Genomic DNA, 20,436 nt, shown 5'->3' on the forward strand with positions numbered 1-20,436 from the left:
CACAATGAGGCTTATTTAGTTTAATCCTCTTTTGGCCATTTTAAGTTAATTAAAGGAGAGTTTAATCTAATTTTCCAGCTTTTTTTTTTCATGATTTCTATTTTCTTAACAGATTCACTTCCCTGCACAATTGGCTCCATGTAAGTATATCAGGATGCAACTATTCAAGTAATTTGGTGAAAGGTTCTTTATTTTTTATCCTATCACAACCATGTCACAGTCAGACTTATCGTGCAACTCTATTATAAACATAAACTGCATGACTTTAACTCATATGACTTACGAAGATAAAATGTCAACAAAGTTTCAAGATGTCTCTTTACAGCATGAAATTAAGGTCCAAATTCCTGTACCCGTTGCCGATGTAGATGTATCCGTTATGTGGTGTCACTGGTACATGGTAGAAGGTCAGGCCGAGCCACAACAGACTGCGGAGCACGCAGACTTTTCTGGCACATTCAAACTGCAGACTCCATGATCCTGCAAGCAGGATCACAGTACGCGTAAACAAAGGCTGCCACGTCATTACTGCAAAGTCTTAGTAGAAGAATAATTGGTAAAATTTTCCAAGACAAGAATACTATTCACATGTTGTGGCAGCTGAGGGATACTCCAATAAATTAGCCCTTTGTGCCTTTGATACTTGGGAGTCAAACCTGTTTCTCAGTATGTTTGGGTGTGACATGATCTCGGCGATTGAGAACTAGAACTGGAATTTCAATGTAAGCATTAAAACCCTCTGAGGATTATGATTTCGTTGCACAAAGAGGAATAATATGACTAAAAATGACACAGTACATGTTTGTATTGAGGAGGTTTTTTGTGCCGCAGAATGTGAGACCTGCAGCTGTAAATCAAGAGCTGGACACAGGTTGTGGAAAGCTGTGGAGCCACGGCTTCAGGGTTTCAGAGAAAAGCACTTGTGTTCTAGTTTTAAGCTGTATCACACCGCTCTCTCCCGAGAGGTCCCGTTTGACAAATGTTAACTGTTTTTCCTGCAGTGACTGCAGCGAGTGTGGCATTGAGACAGCTGTGCAGTATCTGCTGCAGCGATGACACTGTTGACGTCCGCATCTACTCCAAGAACACGCAAACGTACACAACACGTGTGGAAACTCTCTCATGTCAGACATCTGTTGCATGTTTGGTCGCAGACGTTTGTATCGTGTCCACGTACACAGAATGGAGCGACCCAGCTTATCACAGCTGCATTTATATGAATCTTTTTCTAGCAATGTTTGTTAAGCATTGGCCTCCAGATTGTGATTTTTTACAACAGCTTGAATGCCTGTAGCTGCCGACCACACATGTCCAACACTCATAATCATCAGTTCATGCTTTAAACTGCACAATAAGTGAGTATTAATTCAATTATTTATGGTATACTTAACATCTTGTCGTGTGTTTAGAATAATTTTTTATTTGAATGTCACCTTTTGCTTCATGATTATTGTTGCAAATGACAAAGCGGCACGGTGGCACGGTTTTGGTGTCATATTAACCCATATTACCTTTAGGAATGTCATCGCTCAAGACATCCAGAAAGTCAATGGTTTGGTTCAGTTCACACATCCCCAGGATGGATTCCTTCTGATTCCTTGGTTCCCTGAAGTGAAGGAAACTGTCAAGCTTCCGAGCCTCCGAGTCCGACAGACCTGAGAAAAAAGGTACACGTGAAGTACGTTCAAACATTTACACAGGAAACTGAACAAAACCATGTTCATGCAATACTTTAATTAGGCATCTCAGGATAATTTCACGTGCAGTTACAAATGTTAATGCTTCACAGTGAGACACAGGCTCACAGTAATTTGTATAATTTACCACAAAAACTGCGGTTCATCTGGACAATGCCATGCGGGTTCTTGATGAATGCGCCACGTGGTACCACAGAGGCTTCCTCATCGATCCAGTGAATTGTCACCGCCAGCCTGTTCTCCTCACTAACTTTGACCTGAAACACATAACAGTCCAGTTACTGTTATAACAAACAGAAAAATTAACACAAAATACCACACCTAGTCTTTTGCACTTCATGAATAAAAACACTTAGTTGCTGGAAGCTGACCAGAGACCCTACTGTAAACTAGGACACATACTGTACTCTCTTTTACTACTGTATATGTTTATTTGTGGCCACACAACTATCTTCTTAATAGTTCTGATACCTAATGCTGAGCTAAAACATATACAGTATGTAGGAGTATGTATATATATATATATATATATATATATATATATACACATATACATATGTTTTGCCATTCAGTACGGCTGTGTTCTACACAGTCAGTAACTCATACTTGCCCCAAGGGCGGGTCAAAATATCGATTTGGTGATATATCGTCGTCCTTCCTTGGCAATACGATAATCAATACGCCACGGTAACTATCAATATTTTAATGAACAAATTAAGGCACTCTAAAGTAAAACATATGACTGTCTTGCAATATATTCATTATCACAGAATTGTATGTATGATATTATTGGTATCATAAACCACTACTTACCACTTCCTCGTGCTCTTCATCATCCTCTAAATGAATGCGGAGGACACGCTCATACACATGTGAGGGGTCTCCAATGAAGCGACCTCTGGCAGCTTTGGACACTTCGTTGATCAAGCAGTTGGTGGCAGGGGGCAGAAGGAACCAATCCATGCAGTTGAAGCTACAGATGACAGGTAAGAACCATTCATTCTAAGGTATTTCACCTAAGGATGAGCAGAGCTGACACTCTGTTGGCATCGGTCTGCTACTAGTCAAAATAACAAGGATGCCAAAGGAAAAAAGAGAAATCTGATATAATCTGTAAACTACAGGAAATGTGTGGTTTGGGGGAAACATGTGACCAGGACTTGAGTGAAGGCTGTTTTTGAAATGGCTGGCTATAGCTGGTGGTACATGTATTAATATATTATGTTATTAATAACAGCATAGTTGTTTAAAGAGGGTAAGAAAAATGAATCAAACTGATATTCCGGTATCGGCAGATACCCAGTTATGATATCAGTATCAGACACAAAACAGATTTATCGTGCCAATAGGTAGATAGTGAAATTGACTTTTACCTGTACAGGTTCTTTTTATCCTTCAGCTCGTCCTCTCCTCTTCCTTGGGCAATAAAATAATCCTCCTTTAATCCCAGTATTTTTCCCCAAAACAAGACACGTCCGAATTTGTAGTTTTTCCTCAGAATCATGAGTGAAGTCTGCAGAGCAGTTCTCTGCTCAATGTTCAAAATGTGGCCGCTTCCGGCAACAAGTTCCAACGAAAAGTACAACGTCTGCGAGTCCATTTTTTTTACTCTAGTTACTCGAATTTCCGTGAATTGTAGCACATGAATATATAACAGCCAACACAAACGAGTCTGAACGCTCCTACGGTGGTTGCTAATGTCAACAAACCGTGTCAAAAGTTTGACGTATTAAACATATGAAAGTGTTCGACTCTCTCCTTTCATGTGGCCGCAAATGCAGAATATTCTTATGTCGGCGACACCGTCCAATTCTGTGATTAGAACAGAATATTAATTTATCGGTAAGAACAATACAAAGTGGCAACTAAGCGTGACGTCATTTTGAGGATCGTGTGTGCGTGCGCGCGCGTGGTTACCATGGATACGGTTACACAGTTCGCTTGAAAGTGTCGCGTTAAATTAAATCGTGTTTTCATAATGTTTCTCGCATATAAAACTGAATTATTATCATGTATGAGAGTCTGGTTAGCCTCTTTTTGTTAAATAGAAATGTAATGAATTAATTGTTTAATTTTATTGCATTTATATTTACTTTTTTCTTTTTAATCTTATGTTTATTTACCTATGTCTGTGGTTTGACTGGCTGGGCCTTTCAAGTGTGTGCAGGCAGTAGAGAGCAACCATTATTTTATATTATTTATTTATGTATTTATTTATTTAAACTTGTCATTTACAACACTGTGAGGCATTTGAACATATTATGAGATAAACAAAGAATATAAATAACACTACACCAGAAAATTAGGTAAAAAAAAGAAAAATGGAAACATGCACAACAACATAAAATAGTTTAATGAATGGAAAACAAAAAAGACTTAAAGTTCTCCGTTTGTGAGATAATTCTTTAGTAATGCATTAAGGTCTGGCACATTTTGATTTCAATAATTTTAGATACTTTATATAGAGTCAGATCTCATAAAAGCACATAAATATGGATGGGCTCCATAAATTGTACCTTGTGGATGGAAGATTTGGCAAAATAAGCAAAAATATTAATTCATCATCACTTATTTGGCTGAAAAAAAAATTATCCCCTTGCATTTATAATTGTAACATGACCTTATTGATATGATTTACCACTCTTTGTCAAATGCTCATTTTATTCACACAGCACTGAAATCAACAGTTGCTGTGAGTCGTGTATCCTGTAAGTCGTGTGAGGAAGCAAATACTGGAAATCCTATTTAAAAGACACTGAACAGACACTGTTTTGGTGGTTTTATCCTGGAGCAGATCCACCGATTCTGGTCGGTGTTGTGAAGCTGGCTGGAGTTAAACATAGTGGAAACATGATTGGCTTTTGTTCAACAAGTGATTTTGAACTGTCTGCCAGTGTTGGGCTCATATTGTGGTTCCTGATCCTGTTTTTGGTCGCCCCACCTTGTTGGATGGTCTCAGTTTCAACCACTGCTAATGTTTTCCAGAAGCCTTACAGTATATGACTCTGAGATCCTTGCTGGAAGAGCGTCACTTTTCTTCATACAGTCATTTCCTCACTGTCTAAATTTATAGCCCAGTATTTAGTACCAATCACATTTGTGTTTTCTCACTATAAAATTCTGACCACTTTTACAGCTGAATCAGAGCTAGTTTTTTTTTTTTTGCTGCCACTGCTTTCAGCTCGATGTGCACCGACAGAACATTCATCAGTTCTACAGAAAACCTTTGGTGCGTGTAAGCACTTTGACGTCACCGGTTGAATGGCGAACCCAGCCACAGACGTTAAAATATGTAAATAAGTTGGATGCTGTCTACAAAACAAAGTCTGACCAAATGTTGTATTGCATTTCATGTAAAACCATCTTTTTCTCAAGTCGAGCAATCTGACAAACTTTCAACACAAGCCAACTTTTAGTAATTCTTAATGTCTATTCATTCCCATGCTTGCTTATTCCCATGCCACACTGCAGTCGCAAGAGAGCGAGTGTGTGTGTGTGTTGGCTGTAATTGTCCAAACAAAAGGGCTCGGTCTGGAGTCACATGCTTGATCAGCAGTGGTGATTTCAGCTGCCTGGCCCTCTGCCCTTCTGGCTAATGTAGTCCACCACCAGAAAAGGGAGGGAGAGTGGGGTGACTTCACCACAAAGTAACCCACACAGAAGAGAATACACAAGGACAGCCCCTCACCAGCCCTTCCACTCACTCACACAGACAAACACACTTTGAGCTTGTTGCTCAGGATGGCACCTCATTAGAGTTGGCAGTAAGGTGGAAGTTTTGGAGTTGCAAGCCACAGACTGACACACACACACACACACACACACACATGAACACACACACTTCATTTGTGTTTCCCAATTGGCTGGGAAGGAAGTAATAGTTGGAATGAAGCAGTCTGTTTCTGTCCTTGTCCTGCTGCTCTGGGAAACTCACCTCCCGGGCGACTAGCGTTGCCACGGCACTAATCCTGATGGACAAAAGATGGGAGTGTCCACAGAGCACGATGTAGCCGGGTGTCCTCATTGGCTGGCAAGATCCCATGCAACGCCGCCATTGGCCGGTGCTATGTTTGTATACAAATTGGGGCAGTGAGAGGTCACATCCATCGATCTTGGTGGCGACACGAAGGAAACCTGACCCTAAAACTTCAGAACTCTAAATGGGTTTAATTCCCATTTGATACGTACACACGTTCAAAAGTACACGCACATGCACACACACACACAGAAACACACAACAGCTCTTTCTTGAGTCCAGTGGCCTGGGAGTGCAGAATTAAGTGAACGCTGAAAGAGAAGGAGTGAAGTGACTAAATAATAGTGTCTGAAGTGCACAAAAGCACGGATGGAAACAATACCGAGAATGCTTCGAGAGCACTGGGTTCCGCGGGTTGCACACCTCCATAAAAGACACAATCAGAGAGGTTTTTGGATTAAGACTCGATAAATGTTTTGATCTGGAGAAGAGAGTAGTAGCTTTCAGACTAAATCACTACGGTTTCATTTCACAACACGTACTATAATCCGTATTATCGGTTTCCATTCATTAGTATTTGTCCGTATCCTTGAAAGTATAAACACGTTATTTATTTTTGTCCCCTCAGCTAATATGTTACATGCAGTGTATTAATGTACATAATTCACCTATCTATACTTTACTTACTGTTATGTATATTTCTTGAAACTTTTACTCCACTACATCTCCTCTCACTATCTTTGTTACTCGTTACTACCAAGTAACATCAGAAGAAGAAGAGTTGGTAATGGTCTTTATTTTTATAGAGCTTTTCTAGTCTTGATGAGCTGCTTTACACTATAGTTTGTATATAAGTGTCTTGCTCAAGAACACACATAGACTAAAAGTGCCAGGAATTGAACCCACAGCCTTCCAGTTACTCCTACCACTGAGCCACCATGGCTCAATCTCAACACTTAATTTCTTAAATACCTATACTAAAAATACTACTAAAATAAAAATACTATTAAGTACTACTTCTAAAACTTAAGTATCCAAAGTAATTTTATGATATAAAATGTACTTTTTAAATGTATATACTTTAAGACTTTTACTTACTACTTAATATTATAAGCGGTGACTTCAAAGTAATTTTCTACTTGTACTTTTACCCACGTATCCCTTTAAGGTACTTTATACAAAACTGGTTAGACGATACTAATATTTGCTCACAGCATATAAACTATACATGGTATATATTGTTGTATGAGTCATCTAACAAGTGACCGTGACCCTTGTAAAGCGATGTTTTTCACACGCAGGAAAAGCTCAGGCTTTACTGAACTTGTCAACGATGAATCTGTTCAGTACATGGAAGTCAGAGCCAGCATGCACACTGAAACTGAGGAAGCTAAATGGAACTCAGCCGTCATTAACTTGATGATTTACACCTGTGAATCTCCAACCACGGCACTGTCAAAGGGCCACTTCCCGTACATAAATGAAAGAAAGAAAGAAAGAAAAGATATTTAAAGGCATTTTAAATGGTTTCTCGTTTGATAAGTTGGCCACCAGATGGCACTGACACCTAATTTTCTTTAAATGTGAAAGATTCTTATCACTACGTGCTGTTTATATTGAGCTACAATCAGCTGAATCGGTGTTTGAAGATCATCTCACTGACAACTCAGATGCTCAGAAATTGACTGATGGTATCAATGGTCGGAGAGTCACATCATATTTCTCTTCCAACAAGTAATGCGACTTTGAAGACTAATGGCACTGCCTATTTTACAGGTCTCTGTCCTAGTTGTTGACATTGTCGGCATCAGCATTATGAACAAATAAACAAGCTCTGCAAGCAGGGCATTTTTTATATTTAGAAATATTTCAGATTAGACTTTCCCACGTCCATTAGCAGAGGTCAAAATCCATGTGTGTCGGAAACGAAGCCAGGGAATTTTTGGTGTTTGACAACAGGTCAAAGTTTAGCGAGTGGTCTTTTTTTTACACACGTGTTCACTGTAGTTTCAGTTGCTGCTGTTGGGACTCTGCTTCCCAGACCTGAGCAGCCTAACGTCATGTTTCTGGTGCTCCACTGAGCCAACATAAGACAGTCTCCAGCTGTGAGCATTTATTGAAACTGCATTAAACGGACTCAACCATCAGGGCTCAAGTGTCTAATATCAAAAATCTTCATCTCATTCTCAAGTCATGCTTGGAGCCACATGAGGATATCTGCGAGTTATTAGTGCCCCTGCATCCTGACCCCGCACAGCTTTCTCACTGCATTTGTTGAAGCACTGGCTGTTTTTAATTCTCTTTGCTTAAGAGGTTTGTGATTTTTATCAACAATCCAAAGGGATATTGAGAGTTTCACTATCATGTCCGGCATACTGGGGATCATTTTACATAGAATCGGGCTTGTTTGGGTAGGATACAGGAAGCACCCAGCTGTTGTTAAGCTGCTTCTCATTTTTGTTGTCCAGTTCAAGAACGACAGTGAGGCTTTATTAGAAGTTACATAGACCCTCATCCAGCAGGCAAACCCCCGTTTTCATAACCTACACTCACAAGCCAAAGACACAAAGTTAAGAGCAAACGTAGCACCTGGTGTGTTCTTCTGCTGCTGTAGCCCTTCTGCTTTAAGTTAAGATGGTTTTCTGCATACCTCGTTATCAAGTGTGGTTATTTCAGTTACAGTTACCTGTCTACCGTGTCTACATGTTATATGTGTGCATTAAGCAGTAGTAGAGCAGGTGTACCTAATAAAGTGGTGAGTGCAGATATGTTGTCACATTAGTACTCCTTTAACTGTGTTAATTAGCATGCCCAAAGCCCTTAAATGACAACAGAGGTCTTTCTTCTGCAGAGGCAGGTACCGTACTGTGAAAGGGGAAAAGGGCACAACAAGTGGGAGCCAAAGGAAAACAGAAGGGGAGACAGCAGTAAAAGATCAGGTGAGGAGGCGGAGCTACTGGGATTGTCGCTCAGTTAACTGGCTCATACAGTGTCGGACCCGAGTTAGAAAATCCTCAGTGCAACACTGTGCATTTGTCCTTCTCTCCTTCATGAATATTGCAGAGGTTAAGTTGCCCAACCGCTGCTCAACAGTGCCCCCAAGTGACGAGAAGCCCTGACAGCAGTACAGTTGTTCCTGCATGTATTTTATTTATTTAACAGCACAGTGTTTCAACAGTCCATATTATTAGTTCCAACTAATGAACGCATTGCTTTAAAGATGTAGCTCCTTTTGTTGAATTACACATTAAAAAAAAAGATAAGATTGGCATAGATTAAATTATATACATTATTTCAAAATACATTACAGAGGGGGGGAGTCGGTACAATTGTACCCCCGTAATTGTAATAGCATGTACAGTATGTTTCAGGTTCACCACCAACATGTAATCATAAATGTAAATTCTCTCGAAAATAAAGTGTGGGTGAAATCCAGTGTTACCGCGGAACCACAAATTGTCACATGACTAAAACCATTGTATAAAATGTCAAAGTGTACCGACCCCTACATTTAAAGGCTGACCTAGTCAAAACATTCATTCATCATTTGTAGAAATCTTCATACCAAAGTTTTTGTTTGCAAAACTCCTGCAATACTGTTGCATATACGTTTGTTCTCTTTGTTGATATTTACTAATACATAAATATCTTATCTTATATTACTCGATATAAATAGTGCATTGTTACCATCAAGCAACACATTATTCCCTTGGCAGGCGATGTCCGCTCAAACCAAAGCACTCTGCCCGTTTGTCATTGGTTTAGCTCAGTCCGTCGTCAGAGGAATCAAGAATCTTTGCCTTTGCCTCCACTGTTAAAACACACTTCTTCCACTGGACTGAAGCTGCTGTTGAGGCTACTTTCTGTGGCGCCATAAGACTGATCATTTTTAGACCCCAGTGTGGTGCTGGCTGGTGATTTTGGATTAAGCACTCTGGGCAGGTAGACCTGCAATTATTCAAAAACAAAAGAGGAAAAATGAGGAATAAACACAACAGAAACACATACTGTACCTTTGATAATATAGTGCGTATCAGTATGACTTTGACGCAAGAGCATGGTAAAGGTTAGCAAAGGATAAACCTCTAGTAGGTTTGTTAGGCAAACTAGGCTGCAGTGGATATGAGCTCGGCCTGGAAGAAAACTGGAACGAGGAAAGCCTTGGTTGAGCAACTCAGAATCAAGTCTAGTGTGAAATCACACAAACAAGAGTTTGATTGCCTGGCACTCCCTAAGAAGTGAGAAAGCCTGGAGAGCAGTTAAACTTGTTCAACAATCTCACGCAAGTCTAGATGCCGTCACAACTTAGAAATACTCGGAAGGATCTGTGTTATATATATTTATATCTCTCAACCACAAAATCCCCTAATTTGGTATTTCACTGTGATTGAGATAATAATAATAAAAAAACTTTAAAACATCAATGACATAATAAGAGGACAGCAAGTGCATGAATATACCACAACCTAATATCAAAGTTGTGATTTAATGATGTTGGAATTTGTTGCATAATAAGAGCAATACCTCTGTGTCTTCTTCTGCTGTTTCCTCGCCCTTGTCTTTCACCTGCAAAATAAAACAAACCACATTAGGGCTTGGTCATTCTGAGAGACGGCAAACATGTGAACACAGAGGCGAACACTCACCTTATAGTTGAGTGGACTGAGGTATTTAAAGTGACCGAAGCAGGTGTAGCTGATGCCAATAAAGACGGTGATACACAGGACAACCAGGGTGAAAAGAGATGTGGGAGCCCAGAAACCTAACACATGAACAAAGTCTTTTATTTTGCAGCTGCATGTCATGGGACACTTACACAAGGGCAATAATGGCATTGTTATTACACTGTAGACATACTTCACTTAAGGAATCATGGATGGGAATGTTAAGAGAGTTTGTGATATTAACACTTAATTTTTAAACAGATCCAGAGAGACAGGGGAGGTGAATCACTGCTGTGAAACGAGCTTGTGCAGAGTGTAATGTAAATAATTGCCCTGTTAACGTTGCTGTGCAGACTTGTATGTCAGTTGTATGTCAGTCCATGATTTACTGAGAATTAAGCACAAAATCTGTTGCTTGTGTTTGTTCCCATCGCTCCCTCTTCTGCTCGCTGTGAGCGCGTTTCATAGCAGTCACGTGACGTCCGCAACTCTATACCACTACTACTGCAGTGTGTAATTTTAGGTGATTTTTGGGTGTCGTTTTTGATGTTATTATTCTGCCTCCGTTTAGTTTAGAGCATAAATGATGGAGCATCATTTGTATGCTGCAGCCTTCATCTAAAAACAGGCTCTGTCAAGCAATACTATGAGGCAGCGTTTGTGTGTGTACACCAGTTTTTTTGAGCATTAGAATTCACATTTCTTTACGTTTTCATCATACACCTGATAGGCTTAAATCAGTGTTGTGTGAACTCATCTGAAAATGAATCTAACGTGTAAAAGTTCCGCAATACAGCTTTCCCCTTTTGGCGAGTTAAGCCGACGCTTGTCTCTTACCTGTTCTGAGGACGGAAAAGAAGTAGAGCCATATAAGGGAGATGATGGGTGCGGCCAGAGCTTGATTGACAGCTCCCAGGTGGACATGGACGTCAAGGCGGGCGGGCAGGTAGGCAAAGTACAGGTTGTATTTGTCCACCAGCTGTTTCAGGAGCATGTACACGAGACCTGATGGAGTCAGACACACAAGACAGCCATTAAGAGCCACAACACAACATGTGACTTTACATATATGGCTCGAGTAAAGACTGATATACTCACCAAATGGCACGATGATAGGGCAAATGATGCTGTAAGCCATGATGACGGTGAACACGCAGAGGGTCCATCCATACATGGCTCCGTATTGAAATTCATAAGCCTGGTTCTGTAAGACAGGAGACTTATCCTTATATGGTTTGTGAGTTTAGAAGCAAACATGAGATCTCATTTATCGATCTTGTTAATATAAATAACATATTTTTATAATACACATTCTGATAACACAATACAAGTTATAGTTAAACAGAATATTACAGACCTGTTTGACATATTTCCTTTCAGCGGCAGAGCTCGCAAATATCAAACGAATGCAGTAAAGCAGTAACGCAGGCAACCGCAGCAGTTCCATCCCACAGCCGACCAGGGCCGCTGCGATCACATAGTTGACAAAAAAGGCCCCTTGGTCAGGTAGAAACACACACCTGGTGTAGAGAAGAAAGGGAAAACAAACAGATAAAAGAAAAGAGGACAATAAAGTACAATTGATTAGTAAAATACATTTAGGACAAGACAAGGAACTTGATTCAGGAAGGACTGAAACAGTGAGACAAACTCTTGTTGAATCTGTGAAATTAAATTAGAACATTGTTGATTAACGCACGGATCAGTAAAGAGGAAATACTTACTCAAACCTTAGTTTTCCATCTGCTAGAAACTCTTTATCAAACAGCCAGCGGAAAAATACAGCAAGACTGAAAAGACAAAGGAAAAATACAATAACTAGCTTGAAAGGAAGATAACACTTGCATGTGACGTTTACGTATATACTGCGCATTTTACTGTGGACACACACAAGCATGTCTAACTTAAATCTTAAGTTTATTGCATGTGAATTACTAGTGCAAATATAAAATCATCATGGATCCTGGAAACCTGATTATTGAAAGTGACGGTTACACAAATTACCTGGTGAGTCCGAGTGACGGGAGGATCAGCACCATGAAGAGCAGGAAGAAGTAGAGTTTACCCATCATGCTCAGCTGTTCACTGGACCTGAGAGACACAGGCAATATGATCAAACCTATTTCCTCAGTGTGTGTGTCTGTGCGTGTTCTTCATTTGTTAGCTTTTTATAACCAATTAAGGCATAAACTTTGACCTTGTCAGGACCAGAAACCTGATACTAATAAGGCAAAACCTAATGTCTGAAGAACTGGTTGTTTAGAGCTTTGAAATATGATCGGGTTAAGTATGAACTGGTTTGACGATAAGGCTTTGTTTTGGCTGACTAGATAAATGGAAGTCCATGCAGTGTACAAAGAAGCACAACTACACAAACCTGTGTCTGTGTGTATGTGAGAAAGAGATAGTGATACCTGCTCCAGTGTGCTTCTCCTAGTGTGGAATAGTAGACTATGGTTGGCAGTAATGCAGAGAAGGACCACAGCAGCAGAGTGGGGAAGAACTGACTGATAATAGGGCTCTAAGGTTTAAAAAAGAGAGAAAAGATCACTTAAATACACTTGAAAGTAAACTTGACTTGAAAGTTTATGAGACTCACGTTGAGATAGTCAATGGGCTTTGTCACGCTAAACTTGTCCATGGTGTTGATAATGATAGTCGGAGTGGTGAGGAAGGTGAGCAGGAAGAAAAGGGCGACGTTGAGCACCAGATAGCGCATGAACCAGGGAAATCCCTGCACTGACAGATTGTCCCTGTGGCACAAGGAGGAACAGGGAAGAAGTAAGGAAGAGAGAGAAAAACGTGTATTCTCAATAATTCGACAATATGACAAATGATCCAAATGACGTTTGACGTAATGACTTGTTTGGTGGTTTGGTGCCGTAGGTCTTACCAGAACACATTTTCTGGGTGAGGGGCGAACTTGATGCTCCACTTATTCACTTTCAGGTCTCTGCTATTAAATGAAGGCTGGGGCTCTTTCCCACAACAGCTGCCACACTCGACTGCATTGAAGTCTTTCAGAATGCTGACGTGAGAGTCAATGACAGCAGTTAGTGATAAACATTAACATGCGACAATGACCTGTTCCCAGTAAAAAAAAACAAGTCATGTGTTGACAATAAAAGAGAGTAAATGTCTTGATTAAACCAGATGACACACACTGTCACCTTATGTCATCCTGCTGATTTCAGACTCATCATAGTTGAGAACAAATATTATATATATATATTTTCAACTGTCACGTGTCACTCTGTGTTCTGTTGCTCTTTGTGTCTTCTCTGTCCTCTGTCCACGTGTTAAAGGTGTGGGCTGGATCTACCACATTATTGTGAGTATTACTCTTGGACAGGGTTTCACATGTTCTGTCACATGCTTCAGATTTAACAGTGGTTTCTTCACCGTATAATTACAGACACAAGCGCTCAGAAAAAGCTACTCACTGCTTAGCCATAGCCTCGTTCTGCAGGGTCACAAAAGCCATCCCCAGGGGGCGCTGTGGCACAAGTTCCACCTGGTTGCTCACCTCTTCCAGCAGGTCCTTTTCTTTAGCACGGTAATACTCTATGGCGTCAACCTAAAGAAAAAAAAAAAAAAAGCATACAGACACAACATATTTAAAACTTTAAATCATTATTTGAACCTTGCAGTAAAAGTAACTCCTTAATACTGTAGTGTGTGTAACGTTTAAGTATAAACAATAGTCTATAACATTCAAAACATAGTCAAATGCAGTGTTGATTGCTCTAAGAATGTTGTCAAATAACCTCGTTTCTGTTTTACTTATACAGTGGCAGAATGTATAAAATGAAATCATACAACATTACGCACAGCAGCTTTAAACCCTTGCCCATGTGAGTGAAATGAATTACAACCTTGGATTTGCTGTATTTAGTTCAATTATCTTTTCCAATAAATCCTTACATAAATGACACATGATGAAAGCATTCATCTCACCTTCTCAGAGTTGGCGCAGCAACAGAGGCTCCCACACACGCGCGGGTTTATCAACTCACGGTTTCCTGTTCTCTGGAAGACGAGCTCGTAGTAGCGTAGATTTTTCCCTGCTCGAACCCTGGGGGTTAAAAAACACAATTTGGTTTAAATGAAGTAACAATGTTTAATGTGGAATATGCTTCACATGCTGCTTGCACCTTCATTCAGAGGGAATAGAGAGAATAGACATTCATGTAATATGCAAAACAATAAGCGTGAAATACACAGTGAATTTCTGGATTTGTAGCAATGGACAACTGTCACGCTGCAGAGAAATCTATTCAGTGTAAAACTAAAATTTTAAGGAAGATTAACTCCACACAACTTAAATGCAACATGTGATTTCTCACCTTTCTTTATGAAGCTGCATGAGCTTGGCCACATCATAGCCCAGAGTCACAGCAGTGACTTGACAGGAAGGATAGGCCTCTCTGTACAAAAACAATAACAACAGTGAGGAATGCGGCAGGTGGCTACTATTTATGGTGAGATGCGAGTACAATGCATCAAGACTGAGAGCCAACTTGCTGAGGACGGTGGATGCACTTTAACAGTTAAGTCCACTCACGTGAAATGGGTCTTCACAGCTTCCTCTGTTGCCGTTTTGGGAATCCAGGACACAAACAGGGTGTTTCTGGTCTACGAAGGGAAACGGTAGTGACATCTAGTTAGTGAGATTGACCCATGATCTGCTGCGGCTTTCGTTATACATGTATCTCCCTATAGAGAGGTGTAATTCAGCGTAAGATGAATAGAAGAAAGAAATAGTGTGAATTAAGTTCCTTATGTCAAGTAACATCAAAACTCTCACTGTCTCGCTGTATATGTCTTTCATCTGCGATGTGTGACGTCGCAGCAGGACAACTGTCAGGGCCAGGTAGATCACGGCAAACACTGTGTGCAACCACAGCAGATTGTCCCTGGGAGCAGAGATGACAAACATTTTGGCACGATTAAAATCACAAAACCCCTCCGCAATCGAAGCTTTTTTAATAGGTTCATAGTCTCATTCAATAGTTACCCCTTTTGAAGATTCCCAATAGTCGTCCTTCCAAAATCTTTGGCATCATTGCCTAAAAGAGGAAACCAGACAGTTTTTAATTAAAATGTGAGTGCGTAGAGTCAAGAAAATTAAGCTCCATGAACACACCATAAAATATAAATTAAATACACACCTGACTAAATTAGATTGGATTAAATTGACTTTTTTAAAAAAAAAAAGAATTTAATTAATGGGTGAAAATACAGTGTAAAGTATGTAAGTATGCGTTTCAGACACTAACAGACAGTAGTGGATATTAGTATTTTAGTTTGTAGAATGTTGTGAGACCGTGAGACAGTTAGTAATAACACTGAACTCACCGAGTAGGTCTCCAGTCAAGTTGACAGGCAGTATGACCGCAAGGGAGGTGACGGTCATAACTACCAGCAAGATGATCACATGACGCTGAAAGGACAGGTAGTGAATGGCATCCATGCCGCATTTGGCTTTGATTCTCTCCTCACTGACGCACACACAGCACACAAATGAGAAAAACCAACACATGACTTGTTTACGCAGCATGAAATGCATACGACACAAGATAAGAAACAATGGGCGTTATTAAATTAGGGGTCAAACCACGGACACTTACTCCATTGTGAGGATGTATGGCAGCCAGGAGCAAAATCCCTGAAGACAAAGAGAGCAACCAATATTTAGGTTAGGGTGAGTTAGGGTTCTATATCAGTAAAAACAAGTTTAAACAAGTTTAATATGCATCAATGACTTTAATATTTTACCACAGATTTGTAAAAATATTAAGATAATCTTTGCTCAGTCAGCCATAAATTATATTGATGACGTATCACTGTACTGTAATGTTTAGTCAAAAGCATACAAGAGTAAAGTAGTGGCTTAGTAATGGATAGGATAGGATGTCACGCCAGTTATCGTAAAGCTTGGCTATGTCTTGATCTACTCTATAATGACTAAAACAATATTTAAATAGCCGTGTTGATTTGTCATAACGTGACTAGAGGTGCAGTTTAATGGTTTTACATACCTGTTCATATTCTAAGTTATCGTCTGTAGACACAAAGGATAAAAAGCGCTTATTGCGATGGTTTCCTGCTTCGGGGAACCTGAAATGCAAATTCAAGTGTCAGTAATAATTACAGTTTACTACTTAGCTCTCGTCTTCTGATCAGTATGTGTACTACTACCAGCTTAAGTTTGTTCGTTTACCATTCAGTGTCTGCATCTGCTATCAGCGCTATACGCCCATGGTCCCAAAACTTCTTCCTGATAATAGAGAAGATGAGGAGCAGCACCTGTAGATGAAAAGAAAAACCCATTATAGCTCATTACAGCGCAGTGGAAAGACCTGTACTGAGTAATATTTACACTTGAAGACATATTTACTGGGAGAAAGAACGGCAAGGCAGTTTTATTTGCAGAGCACCTTACAAACACAGATCCACGGTGCTGCACGCAAACTTTTCAAAACAACACAGACAACTTTGAGATATGACTACAAAGATAAAAAAGTGCAATCGATAACAACTTTTTTAAAAGGGTGTATTATAATTGTAAGCCCAAAAATGTAAAGGTAAAAAAGATAATTGTAATAATAAATAAGTTAAGGAGAAACTATTTTAAAAAGAAAATATATAACATGAATAAGTAAATAAAAGTTTAAGAAATGTTAAAACATCTGAAAACATCATCTTTTCGCAGTTTGGGAACAACAATCAACTTTTTTCTGACAAATACTTCATTCATTGACGAAAATAATCGACAGATGAATTGTTTAAGAAAATAATCTTTAGTTGCAGCTCACAATCGCAGATTGTTAAGATTCCTTTAGTTAAATAATACGCTTAAAATAAAAGATTGTAGTCTAGGGAGGAGCAAGTATTTTCCTTCCTCTGAAGACACAACAGAAAGAACATGATATAATTGACATAATTGGCGTCACAGGACATTCATTTGATCGGGAATCACATCTGAGGCAAACGAGAGAGACACTTACCAGGAAGACAGCAAAATCGAGAAGCAGTACAACCGGCACTCCTCCAAATGGGACTCCAGTCAGTACGGTGCTGTGTGCCGAGCTGATGCAGGTTTCGTTGTCTGAAAAGTGAGTGGTGAGGTTCGAGTTCAGCCACCACAGGGAAGCCATCGCTGGTGTGGAACCGGCAGTTTGTCTTCAGAGACTGACAGTAGCAGCCTGTATGTGCAGAAGTAACAGTTTCCAAAAGGACGTCTTCAAATGCCTTGCTCAGTTTTAATAATACTACTATTTTTGATGATCTGAAATAAAAATAACTGTGAATCTAAGCACATTTTAACTTAATACAGAGGAACGCCATTTTATATAAAGGCAGCACTTTCAGATTTGGGATTTTTGCTTGAATTTACACTGATTTGTCAATTTTCATTGAAAATAATGTAATTGAGTGACTACTAGTCAAATTATACTTTCTATATCGGTTGTGATGAGCTTGTTAAAACAGAGGATGTCATTAGTATTGCTCTGTTTATGAATACTTAATTAATTACATGTTTTGTACAGGGAATCTAGTTGTCAAAGTGGACTAAACAACACATTTATACACACAATATTGAATGTTATATGTGAAGAACCATGAAACGTATGTCCTGAATAAGTTACTGGAGTGTTTTTAGATTCAGAAAACCTTCTGTGTTTACGCTCGTGTATCCAGAAGCATCTACATTATAGTTGCATTTTTAATTATTCTAAAACTGGACAGCAGCAGTAGTAAGACATTTCTCGTGTCACGGAGACATGGACGTCAGTTAAATAACGCTCCAACTACAGCCAGTGACTGAGTGACTCTGCGGTTTCACTGCTGGAAACCAAGTCAAATCCTGCTGTCACGGACACAAACAGAGCACTCACGCCCCACCTCAGAAAATTGATGGAACACGCTCGCGGAGTCACGAGGACGCGGCTGTGAGTCATAATTCATAAGCCAGCAATAAAACCAAAAACACATTTTACTGTTAACCCGAGACATTAAAATTACCGAGTGATAGATTTGACGAGATGAGAGTCAGATAATGTTGTCTTTCTAGTTTTAAGAGAGTGCGGGCATTTCTCGTCAGAGTGAAACCTCTTCGCACTCTTAACAGTTGACTCACTTCACAGAGACAGAGAAGTTCCTTGTTTTCTAACCCAACTTCCCAAAGTTACACACTTTGCTGCGGTTAATGTTGCGCCATTTAGGTGACAGCTACAGTCGAGAAAAAGTTACAGAAAACTCAAACCGCCACACAAATATGTCAACAAACGCTTACAAAACTCCCCAAACTCTTCTGGAGAGACTAACACTCGCTGTTCTATACAGTAACAGAAGTTATGTGCTTTTACCTGAGAGTCGTGTTTTCTACGCAGATGGAAACTTGTTTCTTTACCGCAAATAATACCTGAAATATGCTCCGTCGTCATCGCTTTCGTTCTCTTTATGTCGCTCTTGTGCGCATGCGCACTCGTGCGGGAGCCTCCCTTAGACTTAAGCAAATCAAACGTGTTAAGCTGTTTCCACTGCTGGAGTGACGATAAGTCACTTTACTCCACAGTTCACACTTGTGAACAATGACAATGAATGTAGCCCAGATATCTCCAATTTAGGAAGTATAAGAGGCATTTATGCAAGGTTTATTTGTTTATTTATTAGTTTAGACATTTATATGGAAGCCTGTTTTTCATCTACTTGAAAAATAATAATATATATTAATAAGTCATAATAATGAGATACTTTCTCATAATTATGACTTATCTTGTAATATGACTTACTATCTCATAATAATTACTTATTATCTCGTAATTATGACTTACTTTCTGTGAAAACTAGTTATTATCTCATAATAATCAGATACTTTCTCATAATTATGACTTACTGTCTCATAATAATGACTCATTATGTCATTATAATGACTCATTATGTCATTATAATGACTTTTTATCTCATAATAATGACTTATTATCTCATAATTATGACATATCTCATAATAATGACTTATTATCTCATCATAATGACTGATTACTTCATAATAATTCAATTCTTTCTCATAATTATGACTTAATATCTCATAATAATAAGTTACTGCAATATTACATTACATTACATGTTGCATATTTTTCTTTTCTTTTCTCTGTCTTTAACTATTATTTGTTAAGAGAAGTAGGGCACCAATGTGCAGATTTATGTTCATATATTGTTTTTGTTTGTGGTCGTCTGGCACCCCTCCAGTAGATGGCGCCCTAGGCGACCACCTATATGGCCTTCCCTAGAGCCGGCCCTGCTTAATAGAGCCCCTCAGCCCTCAGTCAACTAACGAAGGTTATTATTCGCCAGGTGTTGCTTGACAAAAAACATGTTTAAGTCGTGGGAGGAGGAGAATCAGGGAGATTCTTTACATGATAAAATCAAAATATTTATAACTTTCTTTTGCACGATATTTGTACCGCAGCTAATTTGTGTGTCTGTGTGGCAACGACAGGGGCTGTAGTGCCTTTTCCAGTCTGTGCCCAGGGGCCAGCTGCCTCATACTCCACCCCAGGCCATACTAACATACAGTTGATGTGTGATTGTGTGTTGTTCTGACCTACTGAGTGCTACCAGAACAGGAGGGTCCCTATCTCTCTTCAAGAAGCTCTTGAAGACCCAGCTCTTTCTAGAGCATCTTCTGCCCTAGCACTTACCTTTTACCCCCTCCCCTGCACGATCTCCTACTGCACTTGGATCCACTTCTGCACTCTCACCCTCTGTCAGTCCACTGATCCTATCTAGTGGAGTTCTTTCCAGGACTTCTTCTATGTAGCTTATTCCTCTTTTGTAAGTCTCTATGCAACATGCATAACCACATTAATACTGTAAAACGTAAAAAGCTAGAATTAATTGTAACCTGTGACGAACAAAAATATGAACCATTCTTAACAAAACAGAGCGATGTCAAAAGAGCCGCATGAAGCAAAGCATGTGTGCAGTTGCAGGGTAACGTTTCAACACTGTAGCTTTCTTTAATGCTAACTGGTAAACCCACTGATGCACTGCATTAACTCAGAGTAAAAGCTTTGTTTCATATGTTACAGCT

General features: G+C 39.5%; 2 protein-coding genes across 3 annotated transcripts; both read right to left on the bottom strand.

Annotated features, from left to right (window-relative positions):
- Positions 1 to 169: 169 nt before the first annotated feature.
- On the bottom strand, positions 170 to 3,547 carry rsph9 (radial spoke head component 9). Its single transcript, XM_044049897.1, has 5 exons — positions 3,071 to 3,547; positions 2,511 to 2,670; positions 1,825 to 1,954; positions 1,512 to 1,655; positions 170 to 480 (listed from the first exon to the last, which is right to left on the bottom strand). Exons 1-5 carry the CDS (start codon positions 3,295 to 3,297, stop codon positions 320 to 322), a joined length of 822 nt encoding a protein of 273 aa, XP_043905832.1. The 5' UTR covers positions 3,298 to 3,547; the 3' UTR covers positions 170 to 319.
- A 5,251-nt stretch (positions 3,548 to 8,798) lies between these two features.
- Positions 8,799 to 18,829, bottom strand: tmem63a (transmembrane protein 63A). 2 transcript variants are annotated; one of them, XM_044049802.1, is made up of 23 exons: positions 18,710 to 18,829; positions 17,348 to 17,545; positions 16,561 to 16,646; positions 16,379 to 16,457; positions 15,968 to 16,005; positions 15,696 to 15,838; positions 15,355 to 15,406; positions 15,145 to 15,253; positions 14,902 to 14,972; positions 14,684 to 14,764; positions 14,295 to 14,412; positions 13,781 to 13,914; positions 13,231 to 13,365; positions 12,937 to 13,090; positions 12,752 to 12,858; positions 12,342 to 12,428; positions 12,062 to 12,127; positions 11,695 to 11,857; positions 11,436 to 11,541; positions 11,175 to 11,342; positions 10,320 to 10,435; positions 10,198 to 10,239; positions 8,799 to 9,621 (listed from the first exon to the last, which is right to left on the bottom strand). In XM_044049802.1, the coding sequence occupies exons 2-23, from the start codon at positions 17,495 to 17,497 to the stop codon at positions 9,460 to 9,462; spliced, it is 2,367 nt and encodes a 788-aa protein (XP_043905737.1). In that variant the 5' UTR covers positions 17,498 to 17,545; positions 18,710 to 18,829; the 3' UTR covers positions 8,799 to 9,459. The 2 variants fall into 2 exon arrangements, with proteins under 2 accessions (XP_043905737.1, XP_043905738.1); XM_044049803.1 differs by having other exon boundaries at positions 18,766 to 18,816.
- Positions 18,830 to 20,436: the final 1,607 nt, after the last annotated feature.

This window comes from Solea senegalensis, linkage group LG17 (genome assembly GCF_019176455.1).
Source record: "Solea senegalensis isolate Sse05_10M linkage group LG17, IFAPA_SoseM_1, whole genome shotgun sequence".
Lineage (NCBI taxonomy): Eukaryota > Metazoa > Chordata > Actinopteri > Pleuronectiformes > Soleidae > Solea > Solea senegalensis.

Coding starts and splice junctions, on each gene's coding strand:
- tmem63a (XM_044049802.1), bottom strand. CDS start 17,497: ATGGCTTCCCTGTGGTGGCTGAACTCGAACCTCACCACTCACTTTTCA. Junction 15,254..15,354: donor ATTGGGAATCTTCAAAAGGG/GTAACTATTGAA, acceptor CTCTGCTCCCAG/GGACAATCTGCTGTGGTTGC. Junction 12,128..12,341: donor CCGTCACTCGGACTCACCAG/GTAATTTGTGTA, acceptor TTGTCTTTTCAG/TCTTGCTGTATTTTTCCGCT.
- rsph9 (XM_044049897.1), bottom strand. CDS start 3,297: ATGGACTCGCAGACGTTGTACTTTTCGTTGGAACTTGTTGCCGGAAGC. Junction 1,656..1,824: donor GATGAACCGCAGTTTTTGTG/GTAAATTATACA, acceptor CTTTTTTCTCAG/GTCTGTCGGACTCGGAGGCT. Junction 481..1,511: donor GAGCGATGACATTCCTAAAG/GTAATATGGGTT, acceptor TCCTGCTTGCAG/GATCATGGAGTCTGCAGTTT.